This window comes from Leptodactylus fuscus, chromosome 1 (assembly GCF_031893055.1).
Source record: "Leptodactylus fuscus isolate aLepFus1 chromosome 1, aLepFus1.hap2, whole genome shotgun sequence".
Lineage (NCBI taxonomy): Eukaryota > Metazoa > Chordata > Amphibia > Anura > Leptodactylidae > Leptodactylus > Leptodactylus fuscus.
Window position 1 is genome coordinate 58109294 of NC_134265.1, and position 25821 is coordinate 58135114.

The 25821-nt window shown below is 43.7% G+C and overlaps 1 protein-coding gene across 3 annotated transcripts in view; it reads left to right on the forward strand.

The window, feature by feature from the left end:
- Positions 1 to 299: 299 nt before the first annotated feature.
- ATG10 (autophagy related 10) overlaps positions 300 to 25821 on the forward strand; it is a 104460-nt gene continuing 78938 nt past the window's right edge. For all 3 annotated transcript variants that reach the window (XM_075271350.1, XM_075271361.1, XM_075271342.1), the window contains exons 1-2: positions 300 to 344; positions 21194 to 21324. In XM_075271350.1, the coding sequence (XP_075127451.1) occupies positions 21205 to 21324 (120 nt within the window). In that variant the 5' untranslated portion in view covers positions 300 to 344; positions 21194 to 21204. The remainder of the gene's footprint in view (positions 345 to 21193; positions 21325 to 25821) is intronic.

The window sequence follows — 25821 nt, forward strand, 5'->3', positions numbered from 1 at the left end:
GACAATAAAGGGCGAACCATCCGGCATACTGATATATTACAATGCAATATATACAGCACATATACGCAGTCTTGTATTCCAGCTCCTCCGAAAGGTTATATTCAGATGTTTTATTTTCCACAAAAACATATTGTGAGAAAACAAAATATTTCACCTGCACATTTCTCAATTACATCGAAACAATGGTGTGCATGCGAGCTCTCCGTGCTAACTCATGCAGCTCATGGAGGATGAGAGTTCATAGTCTAAACATTGTGGTAATGTGAACAGGCTGCTATATGCAGTGTATTACGGTAGCGTGGAGCAAGGGCTGCTGGGAGAGGCCTGATAGAGCAGGAAGACATGTGAGTTGTGTTTATGTGTTTCTGCAGAGGGAACGTGCCGGATGTCAGTCTCTGAACATACCTTTAGAAACACATATATTTTGGTATATTCACAAAAATATATAGGTACATATTGTAGATATTGCTGAATGTATGATGTATAAACAGATGTAACCTGAACTGTTGCAAAATCTTATCACAGAAGACAACAAAAGCCAATGAAAAGTCATTGAAAAATGTTTTTCCAATGACTTTTCCGTTCTGTTGTTGTCTCCTGGGATAAGATATTGTGCTGCAGCAGATTAACTGAATGTAACAGTTCGGGTTAGCTCTGCTACATTTGTATATATAATATATATAATCAAACTAATAGTCAATACAAATACAAACATATTGCAGCAGTACTGTGTTAACACTTAGGTGACATACCCACGACCGTGAGCGTGTCGCCAGGCCGTGATTGAACAGCATGGAGGGCACATTGGATTTCATCATTCATTGGGGCCATTGAGCATGGCCTGTAATACGGAAAGGAATAAGGCCTGTCCTGAGTTTTGCTCATGGCCCCATACACCAGACCATGAAAATACACAGTTGCGTGTATGGGGCCACAGAATTGAATGAGTCAGTGTGCTAGCCGTGAAAAATATGTCTAACACAAGGACGCCGTGTGCATGAGGACTTAGAGCAGGGGTAGGGAACGTACGGCTCTCCAGCTGTTGCAAAACTACAACTCCCAGCATGCATACTTGCTCTGCTGTTCTTGGAACTCCCATGGAAGTGAATGGAGCATGTTGGGAGTTGTAGTTTCACAGCAGCTGGAGAGCCAAAGGTTCCCTACCCCTGACTTAGAGCATCGCTGTTCTGCCTACTTGTTGCTGACAGATGGGCTAAGACAATTCAACTCTACACACTATCTACAGTATTGTATTTATATATGGATTATATATGGATCTTATATCATCAGCTGAGAGTAGAATTCTGCACTATCCTGTCCACACTTAATAAAGTTAGTGTGCTGATTTTCTTGCTTTTTTGCACCATTTTTGTCTCGGACAAATTTGTTATGTTTTTGTGTCAAAAACATGACTGCATGCAAAAATCAACAATTTTTATTCTCTGTTCAAAAGTAGGTGTCACTGGTGTAAGTATAGGGGTTGCAGTGGTCACAGCTTTACCAGGCCCATAATCCTGTAGGGTCCAGAGGTCATCCTAGCCACATTAAGGCGGTATTCACATGGAGGAAGTTGGCGAATCAGCGCAGAATAAAAAGCCTCCCTTTGACTGCATTTTTCCCATTGATTTCAATGGTTTCTGCGTGGAAAACAGGACCCATTGAAGTCAATGGGAAGCTTTTTTTTTCTGCACTTCCTCCATGTGAATGCCCCCTAAGACATAACGCACACAACCTTGTATTTTATAAGTGTGCTAGCCATGTTTTTCACACTGACCCATTCATTGCTATGGCAATATGTCGTATATCTGTCCATTTTGCTCCCAGATAAAAGTGAAAGGGGTTGTGGAGACACGGGTGCCACCCGGTTGTCATCCATGTGCTGTTGAACCATGGATGAGCTACATTCAGAAAGCATGTATCCTAAGGATGATTACATTTCTATGATGTTCTCTCTAATTTTCCTTGATGACTGGCAGTCTGTGCAACTTAAATGTATCATAACTGCCCTCTGATGTTTTTTAATGAGACAGGTGAAGATTTATGATACACCACCATCCACTGTCAGAAAAGAGAAAATTAACCTTTAATGCCAGATGTTGTAGTTGGTCAGTGTATAGTCAAGAACAGATTCAGTGGGGGAGGCTGTAACACACACGGGAGCACAATTATTGTGTAGCAGCATTGATGGGAAGCTTGTGTGTACAGACATGTTGTGAACAAGTGTTCATGTAGGTCTGAACCGAGATAGGGAAACAAAGGGAAATTAAATGCTGTTAAAATGTACAAATAGAATGTGGTTAACAGTTGTAAGGAGAACTTGTGGAAGAGGCCCAAGCTGAGCTTTTGCATGAGGACCCATAAGCCGTTACATAGTTGATGAGGTTGGATGAAGACATCAGTCCATCAAGTCCAACCTAAAACACTACAATCCCCTGCAGTGTTGATCCAGGGGAAGGCAAAAAAACCCCATGAGGCCATGTCAATTGCCCCATTTCAGGGAAAAAAACTTCTTCCCTACTCCAATCTGGCAGTCAGTATAAAAACCCTGTATCATTTCATGCAAGAGCCACCCAATCCTTCATAGAGTGTGACCCACAGTAATACATGTGGTGCAACATGTGACTGCCTGCACAAAGCATATACTTTATTCTATATACAGTCCTATGAAAAAGTTTGGGCACCCCTATTAATCTTAATCATTTTTAGTTCTAAATATTTTGGTGTTTGCAACAGCCATTTCAGTTTGATATATCTAATAACTGATGGACACAGTAATATTTCAGGATTGAAATGAGGTTTATTGTACTAACAGAAAATGCGCAATATGCATTAAACCAAAATTTGACCGGTGCAAAAATATGGGCACCTCAACAGAAAAGTGACATTAATATTTAGTACATCCTCCTTTTGCAAAGATAACAGCCTCTAGTCGCTTCCTGTAGCTTTTAATCAGTTCCTGGATCCTGGATGAAGGTATTTTGGACCATTTCTTTCTACAAAACAATTCAAGTTCAGTTAAGTTTGATGGTCGCCGAACATGGACAGCCCGCTCTCAAATGATCTGAAAACAAAGATTGTTCAACATAGTTGTTCAGGGGAAGGATACAAAACGTTGTCTCAGAGATTTAACCTGTCAGTTTCCACTGTGAGGAACATAGTAAGGAAATGGAAGACCACAGGGACAGTTCTTGTTAAGCCGAGAAGTGGCAGGCCAAGAAAAATATCAGAAAGGCAGAGAAGAAGAATGGTGAGAACAGTCAAGGACAATCCACAGACCACCTCCAAAGAGCTGCAGCATCATCTTGCTGCAGATGGTGTCACTGTGCATCGGTCAACTATACAGCGCACTTTGCACAAATAGAAGCTGTATGGGAGAGTGATGAGAAAGAAGCCGTTTCTGCACGTATGCCACAAATAGAGTTGCCTGAGGTATGAAAAAGCACATTTGGACAAGGCAGCTTCATTTTGGAAACAAAAATTGAGTTGTTTGGTTATAAAAAAAGGCGTTATGCATGGCGTCCAAAAAGAAACAGCATTCCAAGAAAAACACATGCTACCCACTGTAAAATTTGGTGGAGGTTCCATCATGCTTTGGGGCTGTGTGGCCAATGCCGGCATCGGGAATCTTGTTAAAGTTGAGAGTCGCATGGATTCCACTCAGTATCAGCAGATTCTTGAGAATAATGTTCAAGAATCAGTGACGAAGTTGAAGTTACGCCGGGGATGGATATTTCAGCAAGACAATGATCCAAAACACCGCTCCAAATCCTCAGGCATTCATGCAGAGGAACAATTACAATGTTCTGGAATGGCCATCCCAGTCCCCAGACCTGAATATCATTGAACATCTGTGGGATGATTTGAAGCGGGCTGTCCATGCTCGGCGACCATCTAACTTAACTGAACTTGAATTGTTTGTCCAAAATACCTTTATCCAGGATCCAGGAACTGATTAAAAGCTACAGGAAGCGACTAGAGGCTGTTATCTTTGCAAAAGGAGGATCTACTAAATATTAATGTCACTTTTCTGTTGAGGTGCCCATACTTTTCACCGGTCAAATTTTGGTTTAATGCATATTGCACATTTTCTGTTAGTACAATAAACCTCATTTCAATCCTGAAATATTACTGTGTCCATCAGTTATTAGATATATCAAACTGAAATGGCTGTTGCAAATACCAAAATATTTAGAACTAAAAATTATTAAGATTAATAGGGGTGCCCAAACTTTTTCATAGGACTGTATTAGTATTAGTAAATGTGTACCATAGTTTTTGGTAGTAGTTACAAAGTATTTGTTGGTATTGTAAGCCGATGGCTGGTGAGGTAATGGAGGGGGCGTACACCATCATCACCCAGACTACTCAGGTGGGTGAGATGAGAAAACTCCAGAAGGAATGTTTGTTCTCAGCAGACAACTTTCGTCTGCTGAGTATTTTGGTAAATGCTCCGTATTGGGCTGGATTTTTAGGAATGACAAGTAGTTTGGTAGTGGGATCTATCATTCCACCCCCCTCCAGTCCACACTTTGGAGATGTTCCGGCAGCGACTCAGCTGCAGAGAGTCTGCTCATCAAGGAGGCTTAAAAAGTCAGCTCCAACAGCAGACTTTGGGCAGAGCTTGGATGGAGTGCCAAAAAGAGAGGTCATATTTTTGGAGCTGTGTCCTGAATTATTCAACTTGGTTTTGATTTCTGTTATTCTAGGTGAGGTAACCTATTCTATGTTTAGTTACAGCCTAGCCGGGCAGGGATTTATTTTTGTATCGTTTCCTTTTGTTGCCGCACTACCTTTTTGAGTGAAAATAAACTCTACTATTGTTTTGGACTAAAGAAACTGGACTTGTGTGTCTATGCCACCCCACCTAGCAACCCCAGACCCTGACAGTATTGATGGGTGTACAGTATCCTATTGCTTGGTATAGGTGGAGTGCGCGTCAAAGGCCAAGATCACATGTGCGTCTGGGCTCCATTAGGAGTCTCTATCGCAGGATTCATTAAAAATTGTGGACAAAAAGTCATGTATAGTGGACTTTTTTGCACAGCAAAATGAAAATGACACTGGAATGTTAATGGAATTGAAGCCTAGGAGCCCCATTACGATCAATGGGATCTCCTGGTTTCTGTAGGTTTTTGTCACTTTAAATATCCAACTTCTTTTATTTCTTTTGTTCTGCTCATATAATAGAGAAGAAAAACGGTAGCTGAGGCAATGAACTGAACATAGCCTTAGGTCACATGCAGCCGAGTGTGCAGGACAAGTAGGGTCTGATTATTTTAACAGAAGACACTTGGATGACATCTGAGTATCATGCACGTTCCTTCCATGCACCATTAATTTCTGTGAGGGATTCCGTCCCGATCCATTTTCACAAGGATAGGACCTGTGGAACAGAATAATGGAATCCCCTCGGAAGAGCCTTGGGTTGCCCAGTTGGTTGAGTGCATGAGGCTGCTGTTGTTTGTCACAAATAAATTAGCCAAAACCATGAGTATATACAAGCTCAGTATCCTTATCTCTGTCAGCTGGTACATGTATCAGGATTAGAGATTGCACAGATTCCCTCATGAACTTCGACACAAATATTCAAAATTGTTTGGATTTTAACTAAACGAAATCAATGGGGATTCATTTCGGATGAACAAAAATGGCCATCACCACGTGTATTGCACAGCACAAATACAGAAGAGACGTGTCTTGTGAGTCACTGTGACTTTCTGGCGCCACCTGACAGCCTGCTAACCACTAGATAGTAGTAGGTGGAAACATTACAGTGCTGATGTCATATACAGTATATAAGGTTGTGTAGGCTGGAACACAAGGCATTTTTTTAAAAAAAACATCCAGTGCATAAGGATAGAGTAGATGGTATAACAAACGGATCAAGCGACAAATGTTTTATGCACGAAACGTTCGTCGCTTGATCCGTTTGTAATACCATCTACTCTATCCCTATGCACTGGATGTTTTTTAAAAAGATGAAATAAAGCCTTCTGCTTTTAAAGAACCCGTTTTTTGGTGAGTGCTCTGCGCTTTTTTCTATTTTTTTCTATTTTTTGCTAAAACAGATCAAGACTGGAGTTATGGAATGGTTTTGTATAAGTGATGTAAGGTACAGAGTTCTATTAATAGCTGTGACTTCATAAGGGCCGTTCACATGTCTGTATTTGGGCAGAGAAATACGGTTTCTGTCAGTTGTATTTCCTGTCTTGACAGTGGCTCCTAAACTGTACTCATTGTGTGAATGCAGGACAGCAGAGCTGTGGTAGTTCTGAGGCTCACAACATCATAAATCAGATATGATCCTGGAAGTTCAGTTCACAGGAACTGTGGTAGCCCTGGAATATTGTCAACATAGGTACGGTATTTGTCCATCCGAAGGCGGCCATATGAAAGGGCTCTAACCGCATGACAAACAAGCACATATAGGGACAACATGGTGGCTCAGTGGTTAGCACTGCAACCTTGCAGCACTGGAGTCCTGGGTTCGAATCCCGCCAGGAACAACATCTGCAAGGAGTTTGTATGTTCTCCCTGTGTTTGCGTGGATTTCCTCCCATACTACAAAGACATACTGGTAAAAATATGTACATTGTGACCCCTATATGGGGCAAACAATCTACATAAAAAAACAAACACATTTATACTTGACTAGACTGAGTTTGAGGGCCCTGTTTACATTACATCTCAAGAGCTGCATGTATTAGCTACTCTTAGTTTTGCAATTTTTTTATATTAATTATTATTATTATTATTAATAATAATAAATATAACTTTTTATTCTTTTAACCCCTTATATGCCTCACTATTTGACCTCAGCATCGAAACGGTGTTCTTTCTGTCACCAAACTAGCACTCCCATGTCATGCTAATGGGATGCCATGGCAACTAGGTTTGCCATACATATGAGAATATGCGTTTTAACCCCATATTCACATTTTTTATCGGCCGTCACATTCTCTGTGACTATTTTGATAGTCTTTTGTAACAGACTGTCAATATATAGGTCATGTTCTATTTTTGTCCGTTTTCACGGATCTCTCTATACCCTGCATTGTATCTAGGATCTGTGTAAACAGGGACCCCTTATCCATTTTCACCTACGGCCGTCTGACTATAGGCTATTTGTGTTAAAAACCCTGAGGTGATCGTAAAAATATATGAAAAAAGCCTAAAATGTAAAAGCCTAACAATAAAAACTAAAGTTTTCTACAAAAAGATAAACAAAAACAAAAGTGTAGCATTCACAATCGGAATGCTATATTATATTACATATTAATAAAAAAAAAAATCTGACCTATCTTGGCAATATTGTGGTTGTTAGTGCTTGGAATATTTTATGGAATTATAGATAAATTTGTGTATTTCATTAGTGGGGCAAAAATCGCATGTTCTATGTTACTGCCATGTTTTACATTGGTGAGAGACGCGTTTCGGGATTAAGATGCTGCATCTTTTGCTTTGGTGGCAGAATTACGCTATTTGACAAAGGAGCAGAGTTCTGCATTCACTGTACTGTATATGCTGAGGCTGCAGATCCGTCACAGAACTGCAAAGTCATGGCATTCAGAAAGCTGGAGTGAGCCCATAAAGCAGGAAACAATGATGATTAACTGAAGTTCATTATGTCTTCTTCAATATTATTGCTAGCTATTGTTAACTGATCCCGTTTTGTGACCGGCTCCTTTTAGTGTCAGGTTTTCCTCGTTCTACCATCATAGTTATTGGCCTTGTTAAAGCGACAGAACATGAAACTATTGCAAATGTCACATTAATCTTTCCTTATCCTCTGGGTTTAGGCCTTTGACCAATGATATTAAAGTCTTGCTGTTACCATTGAAGGAAATTCTGTTTTGTGACAGCCTTAGTGCTTGTTCACACGAGTCCTACAGCTGTCAACACTGTGAATGTACCACTGGGAATATCAGTCATAAATCCAAGCAAATGTGCCTGTCTGATATGCAGGTAAACTGCACGGCAGGTGTCAAAATCCGCTTACAATAATGAATACTGGCTGCGTGCAACCCCAGTGTCAGGCGGTAAGGGGGGACGTCAGTACTGGTGGCTGTGGTTGTAGTTATTACTGCAGGCACAGGATAGTAGTGCACCAACCTGGCGCCATTCTAATAGTATACTTGATGTACTACAGACACTTTATCTGCTAATGTATATTCTTTATTGCTTATATTGGTTTTTGGGCTGATAATTTACTTTTTGATAGGTGGCCTTCTACCTTATACCTTATTGACTGACCTTTTCGTTATCCCTTTCAGCAGTGGCGGATCCAGGGTTTGCGGGGCCCTGGGCAATTGACTTTGGCGGGGCCCTACTTACTGGGGGTCTCGCACTTCTAACCTGTACTTCCCAACTGTTGAAGACTAGAAAGAGGGAACAAAACGTGCGTCGCGAGCCACGCGCCGCAACAAATTAGGCCACGCCCACTTTTATGTTGACTCCACCCATTCTCATTCAATTTTCATGTGATTCCACACAGTATAATCCTCCTACAGTCACCCGTAAATTATATCTCCCTCCCATTTTCATATACACCCTTCATCTACCCCTAGTTTCATGTCCCCCCCCTCTATCTCTGTCCCCAGTTTCATGCCATTCTCCCCCTTTATCTGCCCACAGTTTCATTTCCCCCCCGTCTCTGCCCCAATGTCATGCCATTCTCCCCCTTCATCTGCCCTAATGTCATGCCATTCCCCCTCCCCCCTTCATCTGCCCTAGTGTCATGCCGTTCTCCCCCTCCATCTGCCCCAGTGTCATGCTGTTCTCCCCCCCTTCATCTGCCCCAGTGTCATGCCGTTCTCCCCCTCCATCTGCCCCAGTGTCATGCTGTTCTCCCCCCCTTCATCTGCCCCAGTGTCATGCTGTTCTCCCCCCCTCCATCTGCCCCAGTGTCATGCCGTTCTCCCCCCTCCATCTACCCCAGTGTCATGCCGTTCTCCCCCCTCCATCTGCCCCAGTGTCATGCCGTTCTCCCCCCTCCATCTGCCCCAGTGTCATGCTGTTCTTCCCCCCTTCATCTGCCCCAGTGCCATGCCATTCTCCCCCCTTCATCTGCCCTAGTGTAATTCTGTTCTTCCCCCCTTCATCTGCCCCAGTGTCATGCCATTCTCCCCCCTCCATCTGCCCCAGTGTCATGCTGTTCTCTCTCCCTCTATCTGCCCCAGTGTCATGCCATTCTCCCCCCTCCATCTGCCCCAGTGTCATGCTGTTCTTCCCCCCTTCATCTGCCCCAGTGTCATGCCATTCTCCCCCCTCCATCTGCTCCAGTGTCATGCCATTCTCCCCCCTCCATCTGCCCCAGTGTCATGCTGTTCTCTCCCCCCTTCATCTGCCCCAGTGTCATGCCGTTCTCCCCCTTCATCTGCCCCAGTGTCATGCCGTTCTCACGTTCTCTCTCACACACACACACACACTCACCATTCCTCGTTCCCTCGCAGCTCGCTCCCTCATACACATATTGTAGCCGCGATGTGATGACGTCATCACATCGCGGCTACAAATGCCAGAGGCCCGGAGCTCAGCGTTAAATCTGCTCCAGTGTCATGCCATTCTCCCCCCTCCATCTGCCCCAGTGTCATGCCATTCTCCCCCCTCCATCTGCCCCAGTGTCATGCTGTTCTTCCCCCCTTCATCTGCCCCAGTGTCATGCCATTCTCCCCCCTCCATCTGCTCCAGTGTCATGCCATTCTCCCCCCTCCATCTGCCCCAGTGTCATGCCATTCTCCCCCCTCCATCTGCCCCAGTGTCATGCTGTTCTTCCCCCCTTCATCTGCCCCAGTGCCATGCCATTCTCCCCCCTCCATCTGCCCCAGTGTCATGCCATTCTCCCCCCTCCATCTGCCCCAATGTCATGCCATTCTCCCCCCTTCATCTGCCCCAGTGTCATGCTGTCCCCTCCCTCCATCTGCCCCAGTGTCATGCCATTCTCCCCCCTCCATCTGCCCCAGTGTCATGCTGTCCCCCCCTCCATCTGCCCCAGTGTCATGCCATTCTCCCCCCTCCATCTGCCCCAGTGTCATGCTGTTCTTCCCCCCTTCATCTGCCCCAGTGTCATGCCATTCTCCCCCCTCCATCTGCCCCAGTGTCATGCTGTTCTCTCCCCCCCTTCATCTGCCCCAGTGTCATGCCGTTCTCCCCCTTCATCTGCCCCAGTGTCATGCCGTTCTCACGTTCTCTCTCACACACTCACCATTCCTCGTTCCCTCGCAGCTCGCTCCCTCATACACATATTGTAGCCGCGATGTGATGACGTCATCACATCGCGGCTACAAATGCCAGAGGCCCGGAGCTCAGCGTTAAATCTGCTCCAGTGTCATGCCATTCTCCCCCCTCCATCTGCCCCAGTGTCATGCCATTCTCCCCCCTCCATCTGCCCCAGTGTCATGCTGTTCTTCCCCCCTTCATCTGCCCCAGTGTCATGCCATTCTCCCCCCTCCATCTGCTCCAGTGTCATGCCATTCTCCCCCCTCCATCTGCCCCAGTGTCATGCCATTCTCCCCCCTCCATCTGCCCCAGTGTCATGCTGTTCTTCCCCCCTTCATCTGCCCCAGTGCCATGCCATTCTCCCCCCTCCATCTGCCCCAGTGTCATGCCATTCTCCCCCCTCCATCTGCCCCAATGTCATGCCATTCTCCCCCCTTCATCTGCCCCAGTGTCATGCTGTCCCCTCCCTCCATCTGCCCCAGTGTCATGCCATTCTCCCCCCTCCATCTGCCCCAGTGTCATGCTGTCCCCCCCTCCATCTGCCCCAGTGTCATGCCATTCTCCCCCCTCCATCTGCCCCAGTGTCATGCTGTTCTTCCCCCCTTCATCTGCCCCAGTGTCATGCCATTCTCCCCCCTCCATCTGCCCCAGTGTCATGCTGTTCTCTCCCCCCCTCCATCTGCCCCAGTGTCATGACGTTCTCCCCCTTCATCTGCCCCAGTGTCATGCCGTTCTCACGTTCTCTCTCACACACACACACACACACTCACCATTCCTCGTTCCCTCGCAGCTCTCTCCCTCATACACATATTGTAGCCGCGATGTGATGACGTCATCACATCGCGGCTACAAATGCCAGAGACCCGGAGCTCAGCGTTAAAGCAGGAGCTGAGCTGTGACAGCTCCGGCTTTAAACGCCTATGCATTCAGCTCATCGGCGTCCTACCGCCGATGAGCTGAAATACATAGGCGTTTAAAGCAGGAGCTGTGAGCTCAGCTCCTGCTTTAACGCTGAGCTCAGTTGGAGTCGGGACATGCCGACCGGGACCATTTTGTTAGGTCCCGGCCGCGCCGCGGGGCCCCGCTAAGCGCGGGGCCCCGGGCGGTTGCCCGGCTCGCCCGGCCCTGGATCCGCCCCTGCCTTTCAGTCCCCCTACAGATGCGTGCTCAGATAGGTTAAGTGTGCATAGGTTCTCAAAAGGGAAATGGAGGAATAAGCTGATCTCAGGCACCACTAGTATTGGTTTATCTCCTATGAGTACAAAGAATAGGGTAAGTTGATGTCCAAGACATCTGACCCATCTGTTTCCCAACATCTGGAATGGGACGTTTACTCTACGCAGACAGGAAAATCCACATAATTAGGACTCATGCACACAACTATGTGCACAGGCAGTGTATTAGCCATGTTTTTCACAGCAAGCACACTAGCCCATTAATCTCTTTGGTACCATACACATGACCATATATTTTCACGGTCCAGTGTATGGGTCTGTCAGCAAAACTCAGGACCAGATATTCTTGCCTGTTTTGTGGACCGTGCTCACTGCCCTTAATAATTGGGGCCACAGAAGCACGGGCAGCAAACAGTTATTATAGATACGCCGTTCAATCACGGCCCGGCACACGTACATGGTCGAATGTATGTGGCCTTATCCTAATGCTGCCGTTTGCCATCTTATCAGATATACTACCATAAAGGGTTTTAATGAGATGGAAAAAAATTTGTTCCTCTCTTCTAGAAACAGCGCCAATCCTTTACTGGTTTTGTCTGGTTTTTCAGCTCAGACACCAGAATCACCAGAATTTCCCATCCTTTTCAGGTAAGTGGCACCCTTGGAAAAAAAAATTCCTTGGGATAGCCCTAACAAATAATTTTTTATGTAGTTTTTCAAGCTGAAACATGTTGAATAAATTTGATTCACTTGCAATATTAGAAAACCTCACCAAAAACTGCATCAAAATTTCAATGTATGAAGGCACGCTCAAAGCTACCCCATCTTATACTGTCCACCCAACTGCCCCCACCCAGCACATTTCAAAATTCATCTTTCAGCATCATCATGCCCTCTTACTGTCCTCTAAACAATATAATGGCTCCCACACAGTATAATGCTCCCCACAGGCCACCACAAAGTGTAATAGTCCACAGTGACACTTATACTGTATAATGCCCCCCAGTGGCCCCCACACAGTTGTCCTGTACAAATAAAACCGTAATATTTACCATGATACACCACTATCATTTACCATCTATTATATACCACTATCATACACAAATCATTATGATAGACTAGATGATAGTACTTAAGGGTTAAGCAATGGTCCAATTTGTTAAAGCCATGTAGAATTTTTTTTGTCAGTTATTGGTGTGCACTCACCAGCCAGAAGGTGGCAAAAGGGAAATGTGTCTGGTGTCAATCAATTTGCAAAATATATCCAGTATTATGCTAGGTTTTAGAGATTTTATTCGCCAAACCAATTTCAGACAGTTCAGCCCTCCAGATCTCATGTCTTGTCATGAGATGTAATTTTAATGTGACATGACAGAAGTCTATGAAAATGATAGGTACCCTTTAAAGTGTGAGGTGGCCCCAAGGTTGGTGAGGTTTGGTTGATTAGGCTATTTTGAAATGGTCATACGATGACACTTATTGCCTCTTTAGATGATAGACAATGGGTCTGACCACTGGTATCTCCAACAGTTAGGATAGGGATCCTCAAACCTTTCAAACAGGGGGCCAGTTCACTGTCCCTTAGACCACTGGAGGGCCGAAATATAGTTTAAAAAAATGTAGGAATATATGCTCCACAGTGGCTCACCCCACAATATTATACGCTCCACAGCAGGTCTCCCCCCCCACAATATTATATGCTCCACAGTATGTCTCCCCACACACAGTATTATAAGCTCCTCAGTCTGCCCCCACCCACACAGTGTTATCTGCTCCTCAGTACACACACACATACACACATACAGTATTATATGCTCCTCAGTACATCCCTCACATTGTAATATATACTTCTCAGTATGCCCCTCCCCCCTACACACAGTATTATATGCTCCTCAGTAAACCCCCTCCCACACACACACAGTATTATATGCTTTTCAGAGCACACACACTCTGCAGGCAGTGTATGACGTGGTAGCGCGCACCGCTGCCGACACTGACAGCTTTCAGTTGTACGTGCACATACAGCTGAAAGCAGCAAAAGCTCACTAACGGGGAATCCGGTACAGTGAGTGATGGCCACATGCGGAGGGCTGGACCAATGTCCTTGGCAGGTCGCATATGACCCGCGGGTCATAGTTTGAGCACCCCTGAGTTAGGAGAATGGGGGCCTTAGAGTTCTCTTGAATGTTCTATACCAGGTGTCCTCAAACTTTTTAAACAGTGGGCCGGAGGCAGAGCAGGTCGCACAGACATCGGGAGCGGTGCCCTCCAATAGGTAAAGTGAAGTGCGCTCCATGGCCTGGCCCGAGCTCCCCAGGAGCTTCATTATAAATGCACGCCTGCTGGCATTGTCGGCGGGGCCAGACAGAAGTGCTTGGCGGGCCGCAGTTTGAGGACCCCTGTTCTATACCATTTATTTGCATGTGTCTTCTGAGAAGGCAGTTTCAATGAGTCCCATAGAAGTGAATACAGCCACACAAGCAGATCACTGATCTACTTACTTGGAACACTTATGGGAAGTGGACCCACTTCTCCTGACTGATGGGGTTCCTATGATTGGACACTTATTAAGTACTTATTCATTATGTTAGGCACTTATCCCCTATGGTTAGGGGTTAAGTGACATTAGTGGCATAGCTCCTTTAAGCGGGTTTTCCAGGGTAAAGCTATTGATGACCTATCCTAGGAAGCACTTGAGAGCATTTCACTTGGATGGGAGCTGAACTGCCTTGGTTTGGCCACCACACAGAGAATGAAGGCAGTTGCTTCTAGCTCCGTTTTCTGTGTATGTTCCAGTGGTCGCTGTGACTAGCTGATCAGTGGAGGTACCGGATGTCAGAATGCCTCTGGTCTGATATTGATGACTTATCCTAAGGATACATTAAATCATTAGGATTTTCTGTCTGGAAAACCCTTTAAGGCCAAGGCCCACTTTGGGGAAATGCAACATTCTATGTTACAGGTTTTGGTTTGCATTTTGAGCCAAAGTCAGTAAGTGGGTTGAAAAGCAACAGAAAATATAATGGAAGTTCTTAGATGTTTCCCTTCTGTTAAATCCACTCCTGGCTTTGGCTAAAAAAAAAAAAATGCAGCAAAACCTGCAACAAAATAATGAGCTTTTCTGCAATGTAGTGTCTGAGCCTAACAGTGTATTCAGGATCAGGTGATTATTAGAGAGAAAGAACAAAATAATATAATTAAATGAGAATAAGCGAACATTACTTACGTCCAGTGATCACGGAGCGCTTCTCAATGTAAGGTATGTTTTAAAAATCCTGTAAGATTTTCTCTGCCTTAAAAGCTTAAACTTGTAGCCTTATGGATTTGAAGAGATCTGCTGAAGACATGTTAAGATAATTGTCTTTGTATTGCGGTGTGACAGTTTCTGACTGCCTGATATAAGGTAGTTAACTTCTTGATGTGTATGTGACTATTATGCCCTTTGTGACCTGTATCACACTCTCATATGAATAAGAACTGTGATCGCTCATTTTATAGTAGTAATTTGTTCCATAGCTGTCATTGAAAAGTGAGAATAGCGTAAAATAAGACCATAACTCAACACAGCCAACAGAATATTAACCCAGGATATGAAGACTTAGAAACTAGATATACAGTGTAAGAGGTTTAATGAAGAACTTAAAGCATACCTGTCATTTCGTTTGGCCTTTCAGAATAAGCTGTTATGTGTGTGTAACCGAGAAGTAACACTATTTTTGGTCATTATATTGTTAGCAGTTTTTCCCTCTGCATGGCTGTATGTGGAACTTGTATTTTTTCCTGGGCGGCTAGGTAGACACTAGCTGCCATATACTGCACACAGTAAAGAGAGGAGAATCTGCTCCATAACATTGTTTCACTTAGAGCCCTATGACCATGCAGGACATATATAAAGCATTACTGAATAAAGTGTATTGGTAGTGACAGAAAGCTTCTGTTAACTCCAGCATCAGACTAAGCCTGGCTTTCCCACTTTATCTCCTGGATGTGTTATCTCAGTCACTTTAACAAAGATGAGGTACAAGGAAATGGCCTGATAAGAGCAGAAAGAAGCCTTTTTCTAATAACTTATACTTTTCATTTATGCAAAGTTTGTTACATTAGTGACTACTTAAAGGGATTCTACCATTAAAATCATTTTTTTTCTCGCTAACCCATAGGAATAGCCTTAAGAAAGGCTATTCGTCTCCTACCTTTAGATGTCTTCTCCGCACTGCCGTTCCGTAGAAATCCCGGATTTTGCCGGTATTTAAATGAGTTCTCTCGCAACACTGGGGGCGTCCCCAATTGTGTGAGAGAAATCTCCAGCGCCTCCTCCATCTTCTGCTGGAATGGGCTCTTCACGTGTCTTCTTCCGGGGGTTGGATTCAAACTTCTAGGTCACTAAATTAAAATAAAAACTTTGCATAAATCAATAGTACTAAAATGCTTCTTTCCCCACTTTTCTGGTTCTTTTATTCTACAATCTGATATTTCTATTAAAGGTGTGTTCCAGTTTATTCTTTTAAACCCCCCAAGGGAGTAAAAACATCAAAATGCGCAAATCAAGGTTTTTTTCTATTGCATGAGATTTTATTACAATGTACCTGGTTTAGGCAGTATGTCTCCTGTCCTGAGCTCTTACTCTAGACAATTCAAAATGTATTGGCTTACATACTTTGCCAGCCTGGTTGGTACATTGTAGAAAACTATCCACAGATATGAAAACTATTACAATTTTTCAGGGTTTACACCTTCTTGTCACTGTAACTAAGGCCTTCTTCAGATATTCATAATGTGCCTGCATTTAATTTTCATATTATGGACGCAAATCTTGTCCTGAAAATTCTCAGAATTATTGGGATCCATGAGTCATTAGACCTGCTGTCAGGATGGGATTTGTGGCACCAGTATGAGGGCTTGTTAATAGCAGTCTGAAGCAAGACTAAGGATCAGAAGTGACGGAATGGCAGTCTTTTGTGGCCAAAATCAAACTTACATATGGTGGTCCAATTTTGTAGATTAAACTGAAGCATTAGATGCCCACCTGAAGTGGCCAGCGGTTGCACAATTTTGCTGATAAAACTGAGGTATTGCATTCAAAATCATGTACCATTTGGCCACCTCACAATAGTGGAGCATCGATTGCTCCTCCATCTGTCTAGGATCACATTTTGTTATTTAATTAGGCCGGGGAAGGTGGGAAATAAAACATATTCGCCTATCCGCGATGCTCTGGTGTCGACTAGCATGGTCTGAACCTGCCGCACTATTGTCTTCTTTTCTTCCTGTGACATCTCAGGGTTTTTTCCTTAGGCCGCTGATTGGGCTAAGTGGTCACATGATCGCTGAGGCCAATCTGCGGCCTAAGGGAATGGACCAGCAAGAATGTCCGGCAAAGAAGACACCAGAGCAGTAGGATTGGACCAAGGCAGGGAAGCACCAGAAAGATGTGTATGTACCTTTTCATCCTGGACAACCTCTTCAATGTTATATTTGGATTTGGGACAGAAGAATTTGAGACAGTCTTCCTTCGATTCCTCCTCAAAAACCATACTTGATGAACCCCTTGGTGTATAGCTAATATACAATAATGCTGATCAGTTATGTGGCCTGCCACGCAGATTGTGCAGCTGCGGAAATCCTGGTAACATTGAGTGGGATGCTTCTTTTTTCATCATAATGAAAAGATAGTGACCATTACTGTCTCCCATTGAAAACCATGGGGTGCAGACAGAATTTGGAGATGATTTGAGGCAGAATCCATCCCTTATTAGGCCCCTTGCACACTGGCCCAGTCATTTCTGTCAGCCAACGCCCGACAGTCGGGGTCAGAAAAGTCAGGACAGGTGACATTCTTGTCTGGTTTTGCGACCAGAATACTGTGGCTCCTATTCATTGAATGACTGGGGCTGTGGAAGCACGACCGGTGCACGGGTGGCACATGGATAACATCTGTGTGTTGGTTGTGCTTGGCTTTGCCATTCAATCTCAGTGGCCAGCACACGGCCGTGTTCTACTGGCATTAGAGATATGTTCTGACGAAGCCTGCCTATGTGCAGGTGAAATGCGCGTCGGGCGTTTCCTTTCTTGTTGGTAGGTAAGATGGCAACACTGTATTGTTATACCACCTAGGAGATACTGGGTTCCTGGCTTTGTCACACTGCTGTTTATGGTTAGGTGCATCCTGCACCATACATTATTATATATTGTTGTTCTTATCCAGGACCATTCCTACTTCATGTAACTGTTATTGGCCATCTGTTTTCTACCTATTACCGGCTAGTTGGTACCATGTAGTTTTGTCTACCCCCACTTGCTTATAGCAATAGAATTGTATTATGTAATTGTCTCTCATATATGTCATGTGATTCTACTGTTTTAGTAGGTATTAATAAAATTTATTATGTTTTATTAATCAATTGTGTGGTAGTTTTGTACTGTTGGCATTAGAGATATACAACAGTCCAGTTCATCTGAATGGGTCTTGCATAAATTAATTCATAGCATGTAAAACAAAGCTTCAAAGCTTGTAAATATAACCTAATAAGAAAATAAATGGGTTGTACAGGAATTTTCAATTTATGGCCTATCCTTAGGATTGGTGGGAGGTCCAGCAGGAAGCCTCATATGGATCAGCTGTACACTTCTGATGCCTGTATTATACCCAACATGGAACTGGAAGGAGTTGACTCTGATCCATGTGTAGTGGCTAGGGATCAGTACTGCAGCTCAGCTCCCATAGTATCCTACTAATATTATAAATATGAAAGTTTGTGTGTTGGGATGTTTGTGTGTTTGGATGTTTGTTAGTCAATCACTCAAAAACGGCTGAACGGATTTAATGAAATTCGGCACATAGTTTGTAACTTCAATCAAAACACAGGCTACTTTTTATCCCAGTAAATGACATGGCTTCACGACTGTTATAAATTTATGTTCACATACTATATTACACTGCTCCTGTAGAAGCCTTATCTCAGCTTCTGATAAAGCCAGAGCTGTTATCTCAGTGTGTAAACACTCAGCTAACCTTCAGTCCTTTGTGTACATGCATTTGCATATGATCTTATCTGCTCCAGGCAGTGCTGACAAACTGACATGGGCAAACACCTTTAATCCAAATTGGCAGTTTGCCAATTTTAAACATGCCTGCAAAAATAAAATGTAATTTGTCACAAACAACGAGAGCTATGAACGTAGTCAGAAGTCAACAGAATTCTCCTCAAGTAGAGCTGAGGGGGATCATCGACGCCAACAACACACTCATTATATGGCGTCCCAGTGAGCTGTTGAGATGCTGGAACAATCACGGGCACAGCGCGAGGAACGAGTTCAGCGGCAGGTCAGCTTGACAGCTATCGAAATGCCGAAGCAGGCGGATAATCAACACATTCATTATATGGTGTCCCAGAAAGCTGCTGAGATGCCTGAACAATCACAGGCACAGTGTTAGGAACAAGTTCAGCAGCAGGATAGTTTGAGAGCTGCTGAAATGCCAGAACAGGCAAACCATCGATGGCAGCAATTTGCTGAATATACAGTCCTATGAAAAAGTTTGGGCACCCCTATTAATCTTAATCATTTTTAGTTCTAAATATTTTGGTGTTTGCAGCGGCCATTTCAGTTTGATATCTCTAATAACTAATGGACACAGTAATATTTCAGGATTGCAATGAGGTTTATTGTACTAACAGAAAATGTGCAATATGCATTAAACCAAAATTTGACCGGTGCAAAAGTATGGGCACCTCAACAGATAAGTGACCTTAATATTTAGTAGATCCTCCTTTTGCAAAGATAACAGCCTCTAGTCACTTCCTGTAGCTTTTAATCAGTTCCTGGATCCTGGATGAAGGTATTTTGGACCATTCCTCTTTACAAAACAATTCAAGTTCAGTTAAGTTTGATGGTCGCCGAGCATGGACAGCCCGCTTCAAATCATCCCACAAATGTTCAATGATATTCAGGTCTGGGGATTGGGATGGCCATTCCAGAACATTGTAATTGTTCCTCTGCATGAATGCCTGAGTCGATTTGGAGCGGTGTTTTGGATCATTGTCTTGCTGAAATATCCATCCCCGGCGTAACTTCAACTTCGTCACTGATTCTTGAACATTATTCTCAAGAATCTGCTGATACTGAGTGGAATCCATGCGACCCTCAACTTTAACAAGATTCCCGGTGCCGGCATTGGCCACACAGCCCCAAAGCATGATGGAACCTCCACCAAATTTTACAGTGGATAGCAAGTGTTTTTCTTGGAATGCTGTTTTTTTGGATGCCATGCATAACACCTTTTTGTATGACCAAACAACTAAATCTTTGTTTCATCAGTCCACAGGACCTTCTTCCGAAATGAAGCTGCCTTGTCCAAATGTGCTTTTTCATACCTCAGGCGACTCTGTTTGTGGCGTGCTTGCAGAAACGGCTTCTTTCTCATCACTCTCCCATACAGCTTCTCCTTGTGCAAAGTGCGCTCTATTGTTGACCGATGCACAGTGACACCATCTGCAGCAAGATAATGCTGCAGCTCTTTGGAGATGGTCTGTGGATTGTCCTTGACTGTTCTCACCATTCTTCTTCTCTGCCTTTCTGATATTTTTCTTGGCCTGCCACTTCTGGGCTTAACAAGAACTGTCCCTGTGATCTTCCATCTCCTTACTATGTTCCTCACAGTGGAAACTGACAGGTTAAATCTCTGAGACAACTTTGTGTATCCTTCCCCTGAACAACTATGTTGAATGATCTGTTTTCAGATAATTTGAGAGTTGTTTTGAGTAGCCCATGATGCCACTCTTCAGAGGAGATTCAAATAGGGGAACAACTTGCAATTGGCCACCATAAATACCTTTTTTCATGATTGGATAGATCTGGCTATGAAGTTCAAAGCTCAGTGAGGTTACAAAACCAATTTTGTGCTTCAGTAAGTCAGTAAAAAGTAGTTAGGAGTATTCAAATCAATAAAATGATAAGGGTGCCCATACTTTTGCACCGGTCAAATTTTGGTTTAATGCATATTGCACATTTTCTGTTAGTACAATAAACCTCATTTCAATCCTGAAATATTACTGTGTCCATCAGTTATTAGAGATATCAAACTGAAATGGCCGCTGCAAACACCAAAATATTTAGAACTAAAAATGATTAAGATTAATAGGGGTGCCCAAACTTTTTCATAGGACTGTAGGTGGATCATCAACGCCAACAAGCCGCAGACAAAGTCGCGGGCAGAGGCTAGTAGACTATAAGTTACAAATTCTTGGAAACCCCTTTTAATGTTTTTCTTTGTTTTAACATAAGCTTTCCATTCCTGTATGAGGCTCTTTTTATATAAATGTTAAACCTTAGGGAAAATGTTGTTGGTTATGGTATAAAAATGTACAGATGAAACATGGGCTTTTCTCCTAAAGATCTACTTCGACTCCACTGTAGGTCTGGTCCTTGAATTCTACATCACTGGTGATATTTTTGTCTCATGATCTGAGGTTTCAGTACTTTGAAAATCTTCAATGAAGACTGTCAGATCTCTGTACATTCAGGAATTTTCTGCTGTGTTCCTTGAGCAAAAGTAGTGTATTTTTGTCAATATAATCTTGTAATGATGTTAATTTTGACCGGGAAGGAATGTTTTCTCTCTGTAAAGACCTGACTCCAGATGTTGTCATTTAAGTTTGACATAACACATTCCATATTATATAGTCATTCTGTGGGTTTTGTAAAAACGGGGAAAACAGGAAAATATATTGTAACCAGAATATTCCAGTTCTACAACTTAAATTTGATCTCCATGATCTGCTTTTTTTTCCCTGTGTCTATAGGTTTCTAGAAAATGGATTCTGAAAGTGGAAATAATTTGATCCTCGGAGATGAGAAATTTAGATACTTCTGCTTGGAATTTTTGAAACACTCTCAAGATATTGGGGATGGCTGGGAGTGGAAGCAAGTTCAGGTAATGTCAGTCTGAGTCACCGCTCTACATAATCTAATTTCACGTGTGTGCTGTAGATTTCAATGGAATGACTATACAAAGATGATTTTATTTTCATTGTGGGTCACTTTTGTCTTGCCTAGCTGCTCACTGGGTAACAGCTACTCTAAATATTTTACAGCCTATGCATCAAGAGGAATTTTTTTTTAAAAAAAATCACATTTTAGAGTGACCTACTCTAAAGAAGATATATATATATTTTTATATTCTCCTTTACTTTTTCCTCTTTTGCAAAGCACCAGTGTACAGAAATGTTACATAAAGGCATATAGACCAAGTAATGGACATACAAAAGATGGGGATATAGATCACTATATTTGGGCTAAGAGGGGTGTAATTTTTTATTTTAGCAATCCAATAGGCCTGTTCACATTTACTACATGTACATTATACTTAAAGGGGCTCTATAAGCAAAATTATGCTGTATGAGCCCCACATATGCGTGAATAGCCTTTAAAAAGACTATTCAGGCACTGCTAATGTTATTTTAACACCCCCCCCTCCCCCCGTTTTAAAATAATTCCCTAAAAGCGAATATACCAATTATACTTATCATGCACAGTGGGTGGTTGTGCACTGTCCGGCGTCATCTTCTGGAACGCCTTCCTCTTCTTTCTTGTTGCAGTGACGCCCTCTGGTCCTAGCTCTTCCCCGGCTTCATCGTCCTCTTCTTCCGGTGGGATTGGTTCAATCCCGCTGGAAGAAGAGGACGCTCCGGCGCCATTTTTCTCAATGGCAGCTTGTGAGCGTACTGCGCATACGCGGTACGCTTGTGTAGTTCTAAGGGGAACTGAGCATACTGAGCATGCTCAGTAGCTCATTCCCCCCCCTCCCCGTACACCCAGAGGGAGCGCTACAACGCACACGTGGTATTTGAACCAATCCCGCCAGAAGAAGAGGACGATGAAGCCGGGGAAGAGCTAGGACTAGAGGGCGTCGCTGAAAGAAGAGGAAGGCGTGCCAGAAGATGACGTCGTACATATTCGTTTTTAGGGTATTATTTTAAAATAATGTAAAATAACATTAGCGGTGCCTGAATGGCCTTTTTAAAGGCTATTCACGCATATGTGGGGCTCATACAGCAAAATAATCCTTTAATATTCCCACAGTGGGGAAATTTCAGTATGTTACAGCAGCATAGTAATACAGATACAGGATAATACACAGTAATATATTACAGAAGTAGATACACATATGCTGAGAAGAGAAGATATACTAGGAGTCCATAGCAGCTAAGGAACAGAAGAAGAAAGAAGGAAGACTTCATAATCATAATCATTAGTTTTCTGTATGGAGTGAGCTTCGCTTGGTCTGATGTAGCCTGATCGTGGTTGGAAGGAAGGACTTGCGATAGCGCTCCTTCTCACACTTGGGGTGAAGCAGACAGTTATTTACCCCATCATGGGGTGGGATTTGTTCTCCCGCATGGAGGTAACCACAGACAGTATCCTTCTGTCACCCACCACCTGTACTGGGTCCAAGGGGCTCCCCAGGACAGAGCTGGCCCTTCTGATCAGCCTGTCAAGTCTATTTCTGTCCCTGGTTGATATACTGCTCCCCCAGCAGGCCACACCGAAAAAGATGGCTGAAGCAACCACTGAGTTGAAAAAGGCCCTAAGAAGTGGCCCCTGGACTCCAAAGGCCCTCAGCCTCCTGAGCAGGTAGAGTTTGCTGTCGCCCTTTCTGTGCAGCGCCTTCAGGTGATCAGCCCAGTCTAGTTTATTATTGAGGAGCACACCCAGATACTTATAGGTCCTGAGTATCTCAATGCAATGATAGAGCCCCTTTAATAGAAAACATTATACATAAAGAGGTAACACAGTTAATCTGGACTTACATAATTCTTACAGTGTGATATGTTATCATAGAAGACAACAAAAACCAGTGAAAAGTCATTGGAAAAATATTTTTTTTATGACTTTTGATTGGTTTTTGCTGTCTTCTCTGGTAAGATATTGTGCTCCAGCAGTTTAACTGATTGCAAAAGTCCTGGTTGACGCTGCTACGAGGGTTCTGTGTTTCTCTGAAAATAATGTTCCAAAAGATGGGTTAGGGCTTTTTTTCAGGGGATGGCACTTACCAGAACCCTTTATATTCATAAAGGGGGGGGGGGGGGTCGTTGAATTGCCTAATATAAGGCACCCCCCTAAAATAAGGCATGCCCAAAAATCTTTGCAGCCGACTGAACACTGAGCTATGTGCTCGGTGTGCACAGGAAATCCGGCTGCCACCTCTGCTGTTGTGTCCACTGTCCCTGCTGCTGTAGGATGAGCTCTCCCAGCTCATCCCAGAGGCAGAGGCAGCAGCCGCCATACAGAAGAGGCAGCAGTCGGCTTTCCTGTGCACACGGAGCACAAAGTACAGCATCCAACCGGCTGCTGTGTCAGTGAAGTGAGGATCGCTAAGCCCCGCCCACGAAAGGCCCGCTAAGCCCCCCCCCGAACGCTCGCTAAGTCCCGCCCACCACTGTCGGGACGAAAAGCAGCACCAGCACTACTATGAAGATGGGAAAGGTAAGTATGATACCCTCCCCCCCTCCCCTACACTACCTACAACAGTCATGCTGACGCTCTGCTAAGGACGTGCCGGCATGACTGCCGATTGTCATAAGACGTTCCCCGAACATAAGACAGGTCCTATATTTAGGACGACAATTTAATATAAGACACTGTCTTATTTTCGGGGAAACACAGTACCAGTGGTGGATGGATTGTCACACACAGATCTGTATCACGCCAGTCAAAGGCATGCCACTGTCAGGTCCCGTGCCATTGCAGCAGCATTCCACTGCAATCAAGTGTAGTGGTTGGATCCCCCTCGTGGCCAAAAGCTGCCGCAACGGAGTGATGCCAGTGGGACTACCCAATCTGTGTGCGAGAGCCCAACACTACCGATAGTCAACCCTTTGTTGTGGAGAACTATCTCACTAGCGCCATCTTGTACAGATAGCTCCATTAAAATCAGTGTCCGATTCTTTTGAGGGTGTCTGTCTTCCTTGATGAAGGTTCTACTGTATCCGTCCTGCTGTATTCTATTTATTTTTTTTTTACATGTATAGCTACCTGGACACTTGATGAATGAACTGTAACTAGGGCTTATTTTTGGAGCTTATATTTCAATCCTGAAAATTCATGCTAGGGTATATTTTTGGGGTAGGTCTTATTTTCGAAGAAACAAGGTATGCATCCACACTTGGAGTTAAGGATTCCATTTTTCACAAAACCAATTCAACAAAGTCCACATCATTTCAGAGTTAACAGTTCATTGCAATGCAGGAACCTGTCTATAGTTCGCTCTGCCCATGGTTAGGGCAGCATGAATCTACTGACAGGTTCCCTTTAACAAGCAGCTTTAATTTTCTGTCTGAATGGCCAGCAGCAACCATAGATTTTATGTTTCAATAGATTTTGGATGTAAACTTGTTTATTTTCCGTGTCTCCATGGTTACATTTCTCAAAAATCTACAATTTACTACAAATGTGCTCTTCGCATTCCTTGTCCTGTAAACACTCTGTTGTTAAAAGAAAGGTTCTGCAACGCTCTTATACACGTCTATTACCAAAGTGCTACTATTCCTAACTAGATTGATGTGAGTAATGGGGAGGGGGAGCCACCAAGGGTAAAATAAACAGGTATTGTGTGTGGAGTTAAATTCTTTCAAAGGTGTTATCAGGACAGTCGCTGTACATAATGCCCTGCTATACCATACAGGCGTGTCCTTCTTTACCTGTCCTCATGGCTGGACATGCCCAGATATGGATATCACAAGTTAATAGACTTTTCTAAAAGCAAAGTGATTTTAGTGATAACTTAATACAAAGAGATATGCTTACTATCCTATTTGTGTCTCTATGTGGCTACCCTGGGGGCTAAAAGGTGTTAATTGCAGCCTATCAAGACTTTTGTTAGCTGGTTGCAATATTATGTTCAATCAGATTCCCAAAAATTTGAAATCCTTAACCTCGAGATCATCCATGCTGATGACCCATCCTTAGAACAGGTCATCAGAATGTAGTCAGTAGGGCTCAGACACCTGGAACATTAGTCAATATATGGTGTGAAGAGGCCGAGGTACTCACGATGAGTCACATTCATTGGTCACATAGTACAGAGCAGCTAAGTTCCATTCCATGAGCAGGCAAGTTAGGAAAAGCCCTTTAATTACTCAAAATAATGCCAAATGCAAACTATTACCTTTCAGTACAAAGTTGTTTTGTATCATTGAAAGCCATCCGTAACTGTCCGCAATTGTGGATCCACACAGTATTAAAGGGGTTGTCCCACGTCGCATACTCACCAGTCTTCGTTGCTGTAAATTCTTCTTTCTTCCAGCTTTGTTGCGTCATTGGTGGGCGGGGTTACATATGCAAAGCCAGCGGCGAGATGCCGCCGGCCCTGCGTGCATGCTCATAGACCAGTCTAGACTTCACAATGCGAATACAGACCCGGCATCCGCCT